At 31.6% G+C, this 18319-nt stretch overlaps 1 protein-coding gene across 1 annotated transcript in view; it reads left to right on the top strand.

Annotated features, from left to right (window-relative positions):
- Positions 1-18319, top strand: part of LOC118191973 (nose resistant to fluoxetine protein 6-like) — a 60049-nt gene that overhangs the window by 18211 nt on the left and 23519 nt on the right. Inside the window, exons 5-9 of the mRNA XM_035362845.2 lie at positions 3342-3556; positions 5020-5196; positions 10737-10830; positions 14623-14715; positions 17973-18135. Coding sequence (XP_035218736.1) covers positions 3342-3556; positions 5020-5196; positions 10737-10830; positions 14623-14715; positions 17973-18135 — 742 coding nt within the window. The remainder of the gene's footprint in view (positions 1-3341; positions 3557-5019; positions 5197-10736; positions 10831-14622; positions 14716-17972; positions 18136-18319) is intronic.

Raw genomic sequence — 18319 nt, 5'->3', positions numbered from 1 at the left:
CCTAAAAACTTTACCACAGCTAATGTCAAGCAGTAACTTCATAAAATGTACCTCTTGCGGTTGACATCTTTCTTTAGAAAGAATTTAAATAAAATTTTCTTAATAGTCCATTTAATAAATGATATTCCATTTAACTAAGTGAATGGAGCATATATTCAAAATATTAGTCTATAAATAATGTTTTATTATTTCTTTTTGAAAGCTAAGAACATATATATGAATATATAAAACAATGAATTTAGTAGCGATAATGAACGTAAAGGCGCAGGCAAAAGTCAAAATATACTTAAATTTATCTTTCAACAATTTTCAGACTTCCAGCAAGACTTACTTGTGCAAATTTTGTAAGTTGTCCAAGAATGAATGATATATACGCTGAATGATATAGGAGTCTTCCTCAGCGTAAATACAACTTTTCAATTTTATATGCCTAAGGTATTAAAAATTCTGAATAAAAAACTGCCTTTGACTTAAAAGTGAAATAGTCAAACAAATGTACTTTAAAGATACTCATTGCATTCATAAAAATGTTTGTATTTTGGATGAAGTAAATTGTGTTGTTTCCTCATTTTCTGTATTCATCATTATCCGGGGGAAAAAAAAAAAAAAAAAAAAAAAAAAAAAAAATGGATGGAATAAGTTACACATATCCAGAATGCATTGTTTTAAATGCATCCACTTTTAAGACTGCTTTTGAAAAACGCGTATAAATGAGAAAGATTTATAAAAGAGATTTAATTAAAATATTGTTCCGTTCTACGAGTTCGTGGATTTGGAGAAACTGACGATAACACTTGATGAAGAATAAAAACACAATTTATTCGCCAGTATTATACAGAAGAGTTCCAAAGATACGTTTACAGAAGTCGAAAAAAAAAAAAAAAAAAAAAAAAAGAGACAAAAACGTTGAAACAATCAGCAAGAATGAAGTGAGAACATTCTAGAATGCGTTCTAGAATGTTCTCACTCCGTCTATGGCATGTCGCCAATTTTGTTGCCAAATCTGGCAACATTGTCTTTCCCTGCCAATTTCTGGCACCCTAACTTAGCTTTGCGGGGAAGCTATCTCACCGCAGCTGGACATTTTGTAACAATATGCTAAGTATATTTTTGGTTATAGAATTTTAATGTTATTAGTGTACCACTGCATTATTACTTTAGTTATAAATGTTTAAATTTGTCATCCTACTTTTAGTTTGTTTAAATTATTACCTGCATTTTAAAAGTTAAGATATTTCTTTTCCCACTCTCTCCTTTTTTAAGTCATAAAAATTCAGACTATATAACATATAACAAAGATCAGAACGGATATACTTTTATTTCAGTTTCGCATTTTGAATAAAATTTATTCTTGGAAGATTTTTTAACATAGATACAGATTTTAACCATTTTTAAAAAGACAAAGTAAATTTTCAAGTGCCATCTGATATGCCGTTTGATTCTGAAGTTTAGATAAAGAATATATTGAATTCTATGTGAATTGAAATAATAAGTTCTTGAAACATTTTTTTTGTCGCTAACATCGTACAAAGAAATTTCAGACTGTGCCAAACAAATGAATTTCATCTTAGGTGGAATCATCATTTTGTTAAATTTTTTTCGCTTTCTTCTTCATCTGCGTTACTTAAATATTCATCCATCTGAAAACGCTGTTTCTAACTCTTGCAATTTCTTTAAAAATAGTCACTAGAAGTCACTAGATTAAAATCACATTTCCTCACATTTTAGTAATAAAATTAGGCTAAAAATTAGAATTGAAAAAATTTTTAAACCGGTCCTGCGCTATAGCTGCTGGACTGAAGTAGAATAAACTTAAAGCATACAAATTCATTATTAAATTGGAATAAAAGCAAGGCAATTCCTCTATGATATAATAATTGCAACCGTGTATGAGAGGTTTAACACAATATCAAAACAAATCCAACTAAAGAAAGAATTCATAGTAGAACAAACTCGAAAAATAAAAACGCGAAAAGAAAAATATACAAAATTATACAAATAAAAATTAATCTCCTTTCATTGAAACTCTAATTCAGAACTCATCAGGGGAAAATGAATTAAAGCTTCATAAAAGCCGACTAACATTTTTCCAAAATATGTTTCGTTCTCTTGGTTATATTATATTATATATATATATACTCAATTTTTTTCTGTACAAGAAATGAACTTTAATCCCAATCAAATATCTTGCATTATGTTTGATGACCTTTTACCATCTCTCTGGTAACTTCATAGTGCCACACTCCTAGAATTTCTGGTTTTCATCAGAAAAAAAACTCAACTAAGTGCGATTCGAAGTCATCTTTATTACTCAAATTTTCACCATTTAAGAAGTTTTGTAAACTTCAAAATAAATTATAATCCGATGGTGGAAGGCCGGAGCTGTATGAGGGATGCGATATCACTTCCCAACCAAGCACCAATAATTTCGCACGTGTTGCGAAAGATATGAGACGCCTCGCATTGTCCGTGGTGGAACACGATTCCTTTACGATTTCCCAATACTGGCCTTTTGCCTTTGATGCCTCCTCCAATTTCATAAGTTTCATGGCAGTAAACTTCTGAGTTGATCGTTTGTTTGCTTGGACGCAGATCAAAATACAACACTTTTGTAATCCCAGCAAAATAATGGCATAAATCTTTTTCTGGTGCAATTTAGCTTTCGGTATGATTTACGCTGATTCACCATGATATTTTCAATTAATGTCAAATCCATTTTTCATCATCAGTGATAATTCGCTTCAAAAAAGGGGTCGACTGCATTACATTTGAAATGCATATCTCAAATATTGATTCGCTGCGTTAAGTGAATTTCTTTCAATCATGCGGACCCAAATATCGAGCTTCTTACGGAGTCCAAGACCTCTTATGTGACTTTTAATTGTTATTTTAATTGATGCATTTGATATTTTTGCAATCCCTAGCACAGTTATATGACGATTTGATTCAATTTTGGCTTTAATTTTTGCAATCATCAACTTCAGAAAGTTGTCCAGAATATTGAGCATCTTCAAGTGAAAAATCTGTAGAACGGAATTTTTTGAACCAATTCTGACACGCGCCGTTCTGTCAAGCAATCAGCACCATAAACTTCACATATCTCATTGTGATTCTCGGCCACTTTCTTGCCTTTATGAAAATAAAAAAGTACAATATGTCGAGAATATTTATTTTTGCATCCCATGTGAAAACTGACCGTAACCTAACAGTTCGAAACATAAATATAAGGAATTCGTTTCTGTAGCAGTTTGGAACTTTTATACTTTATTTATTTAATATAGTGATTTAGAATTTTTTTAAAAAATGTACTCTAATATTTCATTGTTGCTTCATGATTTCAGATGTTTGATGTCCTTTTTCTGTTTACTGGCAGTCTTAGGAAGTTCTATAACGATATACGAGCATTACTGTATAAAGAGAAATGCATTGTCAAGTAATCCTGTTGGTGACTACCAAAATACAAACCAGATCAATGGTGAAAGCAGAAGTAATACACTAAATGTTGATGACAAGCCTTCTCAAAGTAATCCGGAACCAGAAGAAAATGTTGCTCAAGGTTATATTTTTCTCTTTTAGAAATTTTACTTTAAGCAGCATTTTTGCTAAATAATAAATGAATATTTTTAAATGTCATTACGAAGTAGTCAGTAATATTCCATATTAGCAATTTGTAAAATGAATGCAAACTTCAGTAGTTTGCAAATGGAACTGTTTATTTTTCTATTTTATAAAATGAATTTTTTTCTTTTCGGAATTTGAAAATTGATCGCACAATTCTGGTTTACTGAGTGGTGCATGCAGTAAAGAAAAAAATAAATCACTAAGAAATCACTAAAGAAAAAAAAATTTAAAAAAATTCAGAATTTTTTTATTGAGATCTTTTGCATAGCAGTACAGGGTTATTATAAATGATTGCTAGGATTTCAAAACATCGAACTTTTAAAAGTATTACCCATACAATAATAACTTATAAGGTATTTTATGTTAATCAACCCATTATACAATTTCTCCCTTCATTAGCTCTCACAAGAGCGTAAATGATTCACATCTATTTAAGACAAGAGTTTTGAAGGTTTCCAAACAGAGCTTTTGGCAGCGAATCTGGGGCTTTACTTTTTATCTCCCAGCTCTGTCAGTTAGAATTCCAACATTAGCCATTTTGATAGAAGTTGAATCGCGGCATTAAAGTTAAGAGCCACCTTATCGAGTTCAAATTGTATAGTCTCCGTCTACGAATGCATTTTAGGTTGCATTTTCAATTTTCTGTTTCATACCGTTTAATTCATGTAATTTTTTATTATCTTTTAAGTACTTTTTTTTTTCTTTTTATGTTTATCTCTCTCTGTCTCTTTTTTTTGCCCAATAAAATTTCCCACTGGATGTGGGAAATTCAATTCTGCATGGCTCGACCTAGGACGGATGTCATCTTGACGGTGTTTAATACCTGCAGGTGGCGGAGTTTAATTGTCTATACAATCTGTGACTTCTATTAAATTCAAGTTTAACAAAAAGGTTAATTTAAACCCTTCATAGAACTTTGTCGTATTTACGCAGATGGAGCGATAATTCTCTTAGCAGTCTAATAGTGCTCGAAAGACATTTTAGTTAGTATTACACAGTTAGGATCCTATAAATTGATAATTCAAGACTTGGAAATTCACGAAGTTCTCCTCACTCACAGCTAAGTAAACTATCACTGAAACTCATAGCACTTGCACTGATTAAAAAGTGATATTAATCAGCTACAGAAAAATAATGCTAGAAATCTAACAGAAAAATAATGATAGAAATCTGATATAATTTGGCAAAAAAAGGAATGGTACTTTTGATTCGATAATTCCTTTTCCTATTACTAAGCGGAACTAAATTAATTGCATATACTTTTTTCAGAGTGTATGAATCAGTTGTGCGTAATCGCATGGTTGTAAAGTGAAAATGTGTGGCAATAATATGGTTGCTATAATTATTTTGATTTCCATGAGTAAAATATTAACTGAAGTCCTTTAAAATCTTTTCCAGTGATGTTTGAAAAATGCAAACCTTTTCTAAAATGTTTTTGCCTACTTACCAATGGATCTAAATTGCTAAATACGAACAAAACTGAAGGGCAGTTACTTTGCGTTCATGGAATTAGATTTTTGAGCATGGCATGGGTCATTCTTGGTCATACTTATGCAATGTGCATCACTACAATGAGTAAGTCATTAAATGCTTGAAATGTTTATTTTTAATGTGCTATATTTGCCTACTCTGTAGTATAGTGAATTATTTTTTTAAAACTCGCTCTTAAAAAAAAAAGGTTTAAAAAGATTATTAGTGCTCATAACCGAAAATATAGACATATCAAAACCAAAACCTTTCTTTTCTCCATTTATCTCACGTTTCTGGTCCTGAAATATTTATCAGAATTTCCCTTAGAAAAAAATCATTGCATTATTCATCAAGAAGCTTTGTGCGTAAAGATACTTCCCGATGATGGTAAAGTTCTATCAAGGTTTTTATTTCTAATCGAGCAGATAAAAGAGTTCATGCAATCTAACCCTGACAAATTCAGTAAACACATTGGAAAACTAAGTGACTCTTTGTGGCTACTTGATCTGGCTTTCCTCGCCGATATCACTGAGAACTGAACATTTTAAATCTGGATCTTCAGAGTAAACACAAGGAGCTGGCTCAAATGATGGGACATGTGAAAGCTTTCAAAACCAAATGGAAATTATGGATGTCTAAAATGATATCAAAGTCCCTGGTTCATTTTCCAAACACTAAAAAATGGCGAATGACGACAGTTTTTTATTTTTGCGATTTCCCGACCATCTCGAGACGCTTCTGGACCAATCTGAAAAGCGATTTCAAGATTTCAGTTGCCTGGAGCCAGGGCTGAGCTTTTTTGCCAACCCATTCTCCATTCACCACGAAGCAACTGAAAACGCCACAGCAATTGCAAGAATTATTGCCGCAGAAGTGGAAAACCTCGAGCTGGAAATATTCGAACTGAAGAATGATATTATCCTCCAAACACATGCCACAGATGTAGCCTTCTGGAAGCTTGTGGAAAAGAACATGTTTCAATTATTAAGAAGTGTTGTATATAAAATCAAGTCTTGTTTTGGGTCTACCTACCTCTGAGAATATCTATTTTCAACCTTGAACATTATCAAGTCGAAGAATTGGAGCAGGCTCACTGATTCGCATCTTGACAACTGCTTGCGTGGGGGAACCTCAGCGTATGCATGTAACGTACATATGTTGGTGGACGAAATTCAGTGTCAAAAATCGGGCAACACCGTAAACAGAAGAGACACGACTATATTATAAGTAATAAACACCTTGTGCATGAAATGTATATTCTGTTTCTATCTGGATCCATTTTTTCGATCTTCTTTACGAGGACGCGTTTTTTTCTTACGGGCTAGCGTTAACTAGTAACGTAATAATATCGCCAAGGGATGGCCTGAATCTCACCGGGAATGGAAATATTATATGGTGCCCGCTTCACTTTCTGAAACTGCCTTGTGTGCCCCAGCACCAAAAAAGCTTGAGTATCACTGCCTTAAAGCATGGGTGTCTAAACTATGACCGTTTGAGAGCCGCATTGCAAAGAAAAAAATTTGAAGGGCCACACATACGATATTTTTTAGCACATTGAAATAAAAATTAGATCTACTCGTATGTTGTTTTATTAAAATAAATTAACTTCTTTTTATTGTTATGTTTTTAAATTTGAATTAGATATGTATAAATGCATATTTATTATTAATTTGTAAAAGTTTCGTTTCATTTAGTTTGGATTTCATAAAGATGGAAAAAATTTTAATTAATGAGATGGATGAATTTGCTTTTGTTGAACAAGCAAATCGTTATCGGGTTCAATAGGCGAAGTTGCATTCTGAATGCATTTTCAACATGTTTGTCAGTGATCTTTGTCCAATTTTTGCTTTTTGCATGTTTCATTCTCGAAAATAATAGTGCACAAATATAGGTACTTCCAAAAGCTGAAGACATTAATAAAGCATTATTGTGAAAATTAGGATATTTATCGGGGGGGGGGTAATCTTTATAAAACTCCAGTAAAGAAACATTTTCAAATTCTTCTTTCAATTGAATGTCACTTTGCAGCTCAATACATTCCATTTGAAGATTTCAAGGTGATTTACTTATTTCGAGAGAAAATGGAGTAGAAAATATGTTGAAATACTCTTCATTTTTTCGAAAATCTTGAAATCTACTTTCAAACTCTTGAATTAAATCAAAAATTAATGCAGCACATTTTATATGTTTTGTGAAACTCACAGGTTTATGTGCAACCAAAGGACTGAAATGTGCCGAATCTTTTATTTGATTGTGCCAAAATTTTAACTTTTTTCTCAAACGCTTTTATTGTTTGAAACATATTATTAATAAGTTGATTTTTTTTCCTTGAAGTCTCAAATTTAAATCATTCAAATTTTCTGTCAAGTCTAACAAAAAAGCTAAATCTAAAACCCAATCTTCGTCTTCAAATTCAGTCATAGGTTTCCCTTTTGTTTTCATAAGTATTTTTATTTCAGTTCTTAAATCGTAAAATCATTCGAGCATTTTCCCCTACTCAGCCATCTTACTTCTTATCTTAATAAATACGAGTAACATTTGCAAATTCAGTGTCCATTAACTTCAGAAAATCTTGACTTTGTCTATGATTAATTCTTTTCGCTCTTATAAAGTTAATGGTTTTTATAACAATGCTTAATACACTTTCCATTTAAAAAAATTTTCCACATAAATTGCCCTGATTACAATACAATAATATGCCATTAAGATCGTATTGCCGGCAGCGACAGCTTCATTATTAACCATTTTAACGAGTCCCCATTTTTACCAACCATGGCAGGGGCTCCATCGGTTATGATAACTGATAAATTTTTCATAGATAAGGAAAACCTTTTCGTCATCGTTTTTAATGCATCAAATAAATCTACAGAGTTGATTGTGTCTTTTGACGATACTAAAGCAACCATTTCTTCCGTGATATTATAATGCTCATCGATTCCTCTGATAAAGATTGCCAATTGTGCCATATCAGAAGCGTCAGTGCTTTCGTCCATGTCTAACAAGTAATATTTAAAATCGATGCATTTGCTTTTTAAAGGCTTTTCAATCGAATTCCCCAACTCTACAATTCTTGTGGCTATAGCTTGGTGTGATAAACTGATTTTGCAAATTATGTTTGCCACACTTTTCATACATTCTTTTATAAATTCGCCATCAATAAAGGATTTTGATTTTTGTGCTATTAAATTTGCTACAACATAACTTGCTTTTGCAATGTTATTATTTTCAGTAGCTGTCTTTTTTTAAAAAAATTTGTTCCGACGTTAGCCCTTTCTTTAGCTCTGCTATTTTATCTTTACAGAAAATGCCGACCTATACATCATATTTTGTGGCATGCTTTTGACTATGATATCGTTTCAAATTAAACTTTAAAAACTGGCACAAAGTCCCTACAAATTGATCAAAGTGCTTTACTATTCTCCTCAATAAAAAAGTATTTCTCCGTCCAGTTTTCATTAAAATATCTTTTTTTCATCTTCGGTTTTTCTTTTTTTTATGTTCTGCTTGTTTTTTTAATGACATGGAACCATCTAAAAAATAATATATTTTAATTTTATAAGCAAATATCCATAATGAATATGAATTATTCCTACCTTTTTAGGAATTTGATACAAGAATTAGGAACTTGAAGTACAGTGCATTAATATTTGTGTGCTTGAAGTACAATATTGCATACAAATATTGTAATTCGTCAAAAATTTGCATACATATTTAAAATTTTTAAAAGTTGAGTAAAATGACATTGACAATTAACAGTTGATTATTTTTGGAAATATAAAATCGAGTGGATACACACATAATTCAAAATATAAATTCTCAAGTGCGATAAAATATACCACATGGAACGGTTTTAGGATGTATTTAAATACTTTACAAATTGTGAACTTTTGTGAATTGCAAAAAGTATAAATTGAACTACATGCTAACTAGTTTGTATAGCTAATAATATTACTTATTATTATTACTTATCAACATGAAATTCTGGAAACGCAAATGACAAAGACAGTTCCCGCAAGAATGAAAAAAACAATAGTACTCCTTTATAATGATATAAACCAAGAGATGAATTACTATTACAAACTATTACTATAAATTGCAGTAAATTCATCTTTATCAACAATTTTTCCTGACCAAATTTTGTATTTCGTACTCTGCTTATTGCTTCTTTGTTTGTTTTGCAGAGACAGAGGGTGTATAGCATTTAACTTTATACTGCATTATTAATTGTTTATGTAAATTTCGTAAATTTTCAGATCTAAAATCAAAATGTACACAGACGGTAGAAGTATGTAGCGCCATCTAGGTGCAAAACAAGACGTGAACTATGAATATTATAATATTCTTAGCGTGCACGGAGAAAAAGCGGGATTCGCATTAAAAATAAGAGAAGTGAACTTACGCACGCTCTTTTCACGTGACCTGTATTACAAGACAGATTTCGCATCCCGTGGAAATCGCGGGACCCGTACGCGGAGAGTTTTAATACATCATGACATACTAAGATGTTTTTATTTAAATTTTTATTTTAAAATAAATGTCAACGAATCAGTTATATAGTATGAATCAAATTCAAACATTTATTTTTTTTTATAAAAATTTAAATACTTTCATAATTTGCGTTTGGACCACATTTTAAGGACTTTTGGACGCACTTTAGACACCCAAGCCTTTAAAGGTTAACATAGGTTCGGAAATTAGATTATGTGCCATAAATCTCTTCTTTGAAAGTTATTAAAAAACTTACTTTAAAGCAGTGGTTCTCAACCTATTTTGCCTCATGCATCCCTTTCACCATCGCTAAAAGATAATCCCCCTTTCCTTCTCTAAACTCGAAAAAACACGTTATATCCAAAACTACCATAAACAAAAAACTCACTTGGCCTTTTAAAATAGTTTTAAATAACAAAACATAATTAAAATGAAACATTACAATAAGGGCGTTATAATTACACATTTAAGTTACAAAGTAAATCTCGGGGAACAACATGCTTAGTTCTTGACTCCAGTGCACCGACTGAAGGCTATTATCTTTTTTGGCCGGTGTTTCTTCCGGAGGCCGCTAGGTGGCGCTCATTGAGCCGTGGGGTTACAACGTGCATTTATTTAGATTCAGATTATTTTTTAACGTGTTTTTATAAACTAAACAGGAAAAAGTATAGAAAATGTTGCTAAATAACAAAACTTAAATAAAAGGGTTTCTTTTATATTCATAAGCTAAAGATAAATATGTTACAGCTAAATACAGCTAAATAAAAGCTTGACCGCATTTTCCCTCTTGAAACTATGAATCCTTCCCCCCCCCCCAAGGACGAATTCTCTTCTAACTGAGAATCCCTGCTTTAGAGTATATCTTAACTACGTAAAATTAATATACATCATAAACCTATCAAATATGAATTTCTTTTTATATGTGTTATGATATCAAATGCATTTAATGCCAATGACTTGTATTTTAGACTTATAATTTCTACGGGAAAATAAATATTTTTGGAAATCAATTTATATTTTTATAATGCAATTATTTGTTAAATGCATTAGATGGATATTTGTTTTTGATTTTTTTTTCATAATTTGTTTGTGTGTTATATCTGTTTTCAGTTAGCATAATTATCTGCGTTTAATATTATTTGTAATGCAATTTAAAGAACGTCCATTGCAAATTCTGGAATTTGTTGACAATTGGCCTTTCCAAGTAGTTCTTCAAGGATTTTTTGCCGTGGATTCTTTTTTTGTATTAAGGTAAGAAATAGCGGCACCTGCATTTTATGTGCTCATAATTTGAACTTTTATTTCATATAAAAGTACTACTTTTAGTTAAGAGAATGAAAACTAAAGGTAACATGCATTTTTATACTTTTCTTCCTTTTAAATTAAGGATTCAAGTAGTTATGACAATTCAAGGCATGTTCCTGCATTTATGTTAGGCAGAATAACCTTCGCTTGTTTTACTGTTGGCTTATCAACCAAAACAAATCGACGCTGATCAGTTTGTTTTATTAACAAAATACAGTACACTGATCTGTGGCTCATTAATATTTATTTAAAAATATCCCTTCAATTTATATTTGGAATTCATATAAATATAAGAATATGGCGTTATTGTGTATAACGTAAATATAAATTAAGCTGAATTTAAACTATTAAAAGGGATGAACTACTATTACAAACCATTACTATAAATTGCAGTAAATTCATCTTTATCAACAATTTTTCTGACCAAATTTTGTATTTCGTACTCTTCTTATTGCTTCTTTGTTTGTCATGCAGAGAAAGAGGGTGTATAGCATTTAACTTTATACTGGCATTATTAATTTTTTATGTAAATTTCCTAAATTTTCAGTTCTAAAATCAAAATATACACAGACAGTCTAAGATCCCTGAGCAATGGTAGTTCGAACCGCTTTCAAATTTCTATTAAATATTCAAATATATGGGATGTTTCGTGGTTCTTCTACCCCCGTTTCATGTGTTACGTATATACGAGCAAGTTTCTCGTAAAAAGGCCTTTCTTAAGATAGCCCATGTGTCAGGTAAACAGCCCTAGTTTCGCCTTTTATTTTCAAAAATAATGACAAGTTTAAACTTTCAATATAATTAGTAGCATGGTATATTTCGAATCATTAACGTGATAAATTTTTACATTTATACAGATTTACTTTTTGTAACTACATTTTAAAATTTCTTTATCACATTATCTTTATATAATGCTATGTAATTTTTTGATATTTTTATTAAACTTTATTATTTGTGTTTATTCTTTCCTCTGTCTTTTAATATTAAATATTCTACCCCCCTTCTAAAAAAGTTATTTTCATATTTCTTCCTGTCATAAATTTTACTTTCATATCTTTCTTTGTTCTTAAGTTGACTCTTATTTTTCTTTTTAATTTTATATTTAAATATTTCCTTATTTTTTAACATTTACAAGTGTTACATTTCTCTAATTCGCTTGTATTAATATTCAAATTCTTTTCTTATTTTGCTTTTTAAAAAAGTTATGAAAACTTCATATGAATAACTTCTACTCATATTATTATTTCCAGTAATTTCGAGAAGCGGAAAGGTACTAGAAATATCTCGGCGACCGGCTGAAAATTACATAAGGCCAGAAAGAGCATCTGCACTCAGTTCTTTAGTTATTGTTGTTAGTTCAGCGTGAACTGAGATATCCCCGGGTTAGCGTTTTCTTTAGATGCGCTTTGCATTGCTTTGTGTTTAACGTTCGTAGTAGTTTGAAATGTAACTATTGATTGTACTTTGTGATACTGTGAACACGTGTACGAATATTTCTGTAGAAATTTCCAGAACTTTGAAGTGCTTTTTTCGATAAAAATAAATTTTATTAACCTATCATCGGACCTGTGTGCATTCAACCTGTTACGAACTCGTACGCACGCAACAATATGAAGGAATTCTGGAAGTTTAAATTATGTTTAAAATTAGCAAAGTAGTTAGTTAGCCAAGGTTTCCACACTTCGTTACCGAAATGCACGTGGTAGAGCCTGTACGATGTCAGGGAAAACACAATTGGCAGTATAGAAAACCGCACGTTCCTTGCAGTCACACTTCATCTCTCCTTCCACCCAATGTATTTAAGCATTACTATTATTATTTACTTCGCTAATTCGCTACCTTCTTTGGTTTAAAAATGACCATGAGTATTATACAAAAAGAATAAATAATAAAATAATAAGATAAAAATAAGAAGATACTTCTGCCACAAAACTCCGGTAACCTGCCTTATCGTTGCATTTTCAACTAATAAAAGTCATTGCAAATACTCCTTTCTCCCGTTGTTACAGTTGTCGTTGTATCTAAAATCAGGTGTTCGGGAGTGCTATGTTAAAATTATAGCATCGCCTACCTGGAATTCTCATTCGATCCCAAGTAAACTGGCTGGTTATATGGTTCGTTTTCATGATTTTACCCAAGAAAAACACGAACACGTGCTATTTTCTTTTAGAAAGTCATCCGCGAAGGCATCCCTCCCTTTAAATATATAGCCCTCGTGTGCTTTGTCATATTAAAAAAATCTGATGTGTACACCTTGCCCGGAATATTAAATTATACGCATTTTTATTGTATTTCATTTAAACTTATTGGACTGAATTAAATCCACATCGTCGATAGCGCATAAACCACAATAGAATAAATGCACTTTTTAAAATTCACTATATTTGTTTACCATAGCGACACTATGGCGCTAGGTTCACTTAACAGCGTTACATTTCGTCCATATTATATTATAATTCAGAATGCATATAAATTTATATCATTTGAAGAATTATCTAATCGTTGCCACATGTTCTATTCAAATACTATAATAAATCTAAAACGAGGTATAAAATAAATTAAGCAAACAAAACAAGAAAACCAACAGTTTTTCGCAGATGACTCAGTATTTCTCATTCAATTAATTTAGTTCTCACTTCCTGACAAGGCAGAAATACATAAAACTCAAAATATCTATATTAAAAATTATGATGTAAATCTTAAACACTTATTTCTTCGAATAAATTCCAGAATGGATTAAGCATGATTTAATTCGCAATAATAAAAGAAGGCGTTATCTTTGTTATTTCGAAGCTTAGTTTCTCTAGATTGGCAACAAATCCGCTATTTTACCAAGTTTGAAATGTAAACAAACATGTCCGCCGTCGCAAAATTCATTAGGCTTAACTGCACTTAAACAAGTTTTAAATTGTTGATAACTTCACAAATATTGCATGCAGATTTTCTAAAGGCATAAAAACCTTAACCGGAAGATAAGAACAACATAATTCAATCATTTTTAAAGCAAAAAATGCACAATTTACAAACATATAAGAATAAAGAAACTGAGCTCACTAAGCCGAGTGACAGAGTGGATATATACATATTTATATATTTTTGGTGCGGCCGATTGCAACCAAAATACGAGGTGCACATCTACATATTATAGCAGTCCTACATACAAAATTTCAATGTTCTGAGGCTATTCGTTTTAGAGTTATACATACGTAAATACGCACGCACAGATGCCACGAAAAATTCCTTCAGAATTAATTTTAAATCAGTTTTATAATTTTTTTGGGGGGAAAGAATCTTTTATTCTGTCCTTACTTGCGGTTGTACGCAAAAATATAATTAAATTGCATTGGATAGCGGTCAAAATCGATAATTTCTTTGAAATATGATACTCAAAATTTTTCGCGACTACAATACATCCTTTTTACTTTGTACAAGGAAGTAAAAATGGCTATACTCCAATAATTACTAATTTACTAATTCAAATTAAATTGTTCTTAGAAGTTTATGTATATCATATTTTTAAAATCTTTTCCCGTTTTAATTAGTTTTCTCAACTAACTGCCCACAATTAGGCAAGTCCCGCCCAAATAAATAAATAAATAAATAAAATAAAATAAAATAAAAAGCTGTTAATGTATTGATTTGTATAGCAATGGTAAAATTAGTATATTTATTATAGCTAATAATTTGTTTTTTCATATTTGCTAATATTTTACTTAATATGTATGCTGTACTTTTCAGTGGATTCTTATTGACTTATCTTTTTATGCAAGAATGTAACAAGAGAGATGGCAAAGTGTCTTGGATTTTTTTTTATGTTCACCGATACGTAAGGTACATACTATTTCTGTGACTAATTGTGTTTCTATAAAAGTTTAAAAAGAATTTCAATAAATAATTAACGGATAATATTCTAACAGTTATTACCTTTTATTATATTATTTTAAGGCAATTTCTTTACATGGCAGTGTATAAATAAAGAATAAAATTATGAAAACACACAAAATTAAAAAAAAAAGTGTCATATTGTGCGAATGTGAAAGGTTTTATTATTTGCACTGAGCTTATCGAATTTTAATTGCATCCTTTATTTCTTGCTTTCATTGAGAGAAAAAGATCACGTTGAAAAATAAATAAAATAAATAGTCTAAGGCGGGAATATAACCAACTCCTGGGCTACCGAAGCCTCGCAACAAAATTCTTATAACATCCATTCTAAGTAATGAATGACTGGTATATAATGTCGTTTCTCCACTGAATTCAAATGATTTCGTTAAGCAAATGTGATATTATCGGATTCACCTCTTACCAGTTTGATTATTAAGTAGCTTGATAAATAAATGTCTTAGTCGCTTTAAAGTAATAAAGCATCAGTCAGATGCAGCAAATGAAGAATCAAGCTACTTAAATACTTGGCGTTTTATTGTCTGCCTCTTTTATTATTGTGCTTTTTTTTTTTTTTTTTTTTCTTAAATAAATCCACAAGAGAAGGAAAGGTTACCGTAAATTTTAGCGTAAACATTTATCCATCGGCAAGAAGCAGGCTAACCTTTGGTACAGGGGCGGATGGCTGTGATTTAACCGACTCGGCCAGTTTGCATAAATGTATCAGAACGTTTTCGAAAGTTGATCATTGTTCACCAAACTGCATGGGTGTCGGGTATTAAAACACGAAAATTTGCCCGACACCCTTTTTCAAGCTCAGTATATACCATGAAGAATGCAAACTTCGTTTATTCTTTCTTCTGTATTTCAATATTTAACATTTTATTCCCCTTCCAAAAGAATATTGTTTTCATAGTTTTTCTTATCATAAATTTAATTTAATATCTTTCTTTTTTTAATTTTATGTTTATAAACATAAAATCATTAAGATTCTGGGATACGCATGTGAAGACTTATTTGCCGACTTGAATAAAGATGCCACATCTTTTGCAAGTTAACCATTTTTCATCAAGAGATATTGTATGCCCTGCAATCTTATGAAGTTCAATTTTTACCGTGAAGAATGTAACTTTCATCAAGGTGCCGGGACGCCCATCTAAAGATCAATAGTTGATGACTTCAATAAAGGTGCCGCCAGCGGTACGAATTTCAGTTTATATCATGAAGATTGCAGCCTTTTTCAAGATATCGGAGAGTTTCCTCGAAAATCGAAGTAAGCAATCGTCGACATGGACGAAGATGCGAACAACCATGTCCAAGTTAGTCATTGTTCATCAAGACGTGAGGGGTGCTTGGCATCCTTATGAAGTTCAATTTACACCACGAACTTTCATCAAGACGCCGGGATGCCGATGGTCAGGTATTTATTTTCGAGAATAGTCACGGACGTGCGTAAAGGTGCCGACACTCTTATGTTCAGTTTAGAACATGGAGAAAGCAACTTCTATCAAAGTGTCATAGCTCTATATGATGGTTTCTGTTTTGGTAAAATCTCAATCACAAAGGTGCCAGCACGTCACGTTACACAAGAGGGTCACTGTTTGCTTGTGATGTCCTGTCATAAAGGTGCAAGCACCCTTACAAACTCGGCATCATTATTAAGTTTAGTTTATAACTTGAAGAAAACATTTTTCTTCGAGATACTGGTACCTTTATACCAGAGCATCTTTAATAGGTGTCTTGGCGAGAAGCTCTCATATAGGTGCAAGCATCATTATGAAGATTCATTTTTTTACTCGGTGAAAGCGATTTTTTTTTAAGTCGGAGTACTTTTATGATGGCATCTATTTGGACGAACAGTTGGCGAACTGCATAAAGGTGGCGGCATCTTCAGTGACATGGCAGTTATCGAAGCCGCAGGAAATTTTCCTAATTCTCTATAACCTCTTTCCCTCCTGCTTTCGTAACTGAAGCTAGATAGTTACTACTGTAAATCACCAATATAATCTTCTTGATTAAAATAAGTTGCTTATGATAAGATAGTTAACTTTTATTGTAAGCCATTAATTCTGGAATCAGACTGCGAGGCGTAACTATTTTATTTTACGAAGTTTTTGAATCTAACCCCGTTCCAAAAGTCTTTAGTTGGAATTTAATTTAAATTAATTCTTTTACGTAAACATACATACGTTTAGGCGTAACTACATAGTCTGCAGTTGCTCATATAATTCTTGAATTGTGAACTTATTTGGAAGAAACAGGATGCCTGCCACAAATTTTATGGATCTTTACACCGCAAAAAAAAAAGACGATCCTAAGCATCCTAGCCATTCGAGACCAGGCCTATCGGTGAATCTTTCTTCGTTAACCTCATATTGACCACAAGGCAGTAACACCATATTAACATTATAAATAAAAACATACCGACGAACAAACAAAATTACTGTACTTTAATTTGCTATTTTATTCAACAATTTATACTGAAACTGTATTTCTACAAGATAGGATATCTTTTATTCTTCCGTAGTAAAATCAGTCTCCATTCATGGACACTACAGATTTTTTTCAGTACAGTTCCATTTAATATTTTCCTTGTTAAAATGTGTATTTCGATATTTATTTGTTAATGTTGGTAATTAATTCATTAACTATAGCAGTTGCCTTATATTAGGTGGTGTGGTGTATTTAATTATGGCAAAGCACACTAGGGCTATCTGCCTAAGGGGAGGGATGCCTTCGTGGAGGACTTTCTAAGGGAAACTGGCTCGTATACACGTTACACATGGGGAAAACCACGAAAACACCCATGCAGCCAGCCCGTTCGCGGGATTCGAACCTCGGACCGAACTACCAGTGTTCAGCGACTTTACCGCTCGGCCGCTGGTGGGCTGCCTTATATTAGGAGTTGTAAATTTAAATTAATATCCAGCATTTCACTTAAATAGAAAGCCAAAATTTTCAATGAGTTCTGAAACACTGTCACTCTGAATTGGCCTTTTATTCATTTGTAATAAATTACAAATAAATTACTCGAACTTTTACACATTTTAATTACCCTACCATATGTAGTTAAAATGCAATATTATAATAAACTAAGAGTAAATTTTTTGAAGTTTTATGAATTTAATGACGATTAACATAGCTGATGTAATATAATTCGCAATAATTGTTCGCTTGGATTAATATGCTTGTCAAATTTGTTTCAGGCTTACTCCAGTATACATGATGACAATTGCTTTTTCTGCAACTGTTTATTTCTACTTAGGATCAGGTCCTTACTGGTCTAATTCAGATACCGATGGAAGTTGCAAAACCTACTGGTGGTGGAATATACTTTACATAAATAATTTCGTTGAATTCACGAAACAGGTAACTCATTTACATTGACTAGATTTAATAGCAGCATTTTGTTTAGCAATAATGTGAAATATTATATCAAATTACATTTATCGAATATATAGACAGCGAAATCGGATTTTACCTGTTAAATATTTGATTTAGAACTCAACTTCTGTTTCAAAAATAGTGTTCATGATAAAAATGTCATCATATC

This window comes from Stegodyphus dumicola, chromosome 12, assembly GCF_044657685.1.
Source record: "Stegodyphus dumicola isolate Sdum_Otavi_A_Nest chromosome 12, ASM4465768v1".
Taxonomy (NCBI): Eukaryota; Metazoa; Arthropoda; class Arachnida; order Araneae; family Eresidae; genus Stegodyphus; species Stegodyphus dumicola.
Note: the sequence above shows the minus strand (reverse complement) of the source record. Positions and strands in the feature narration are given on the sequence as shown.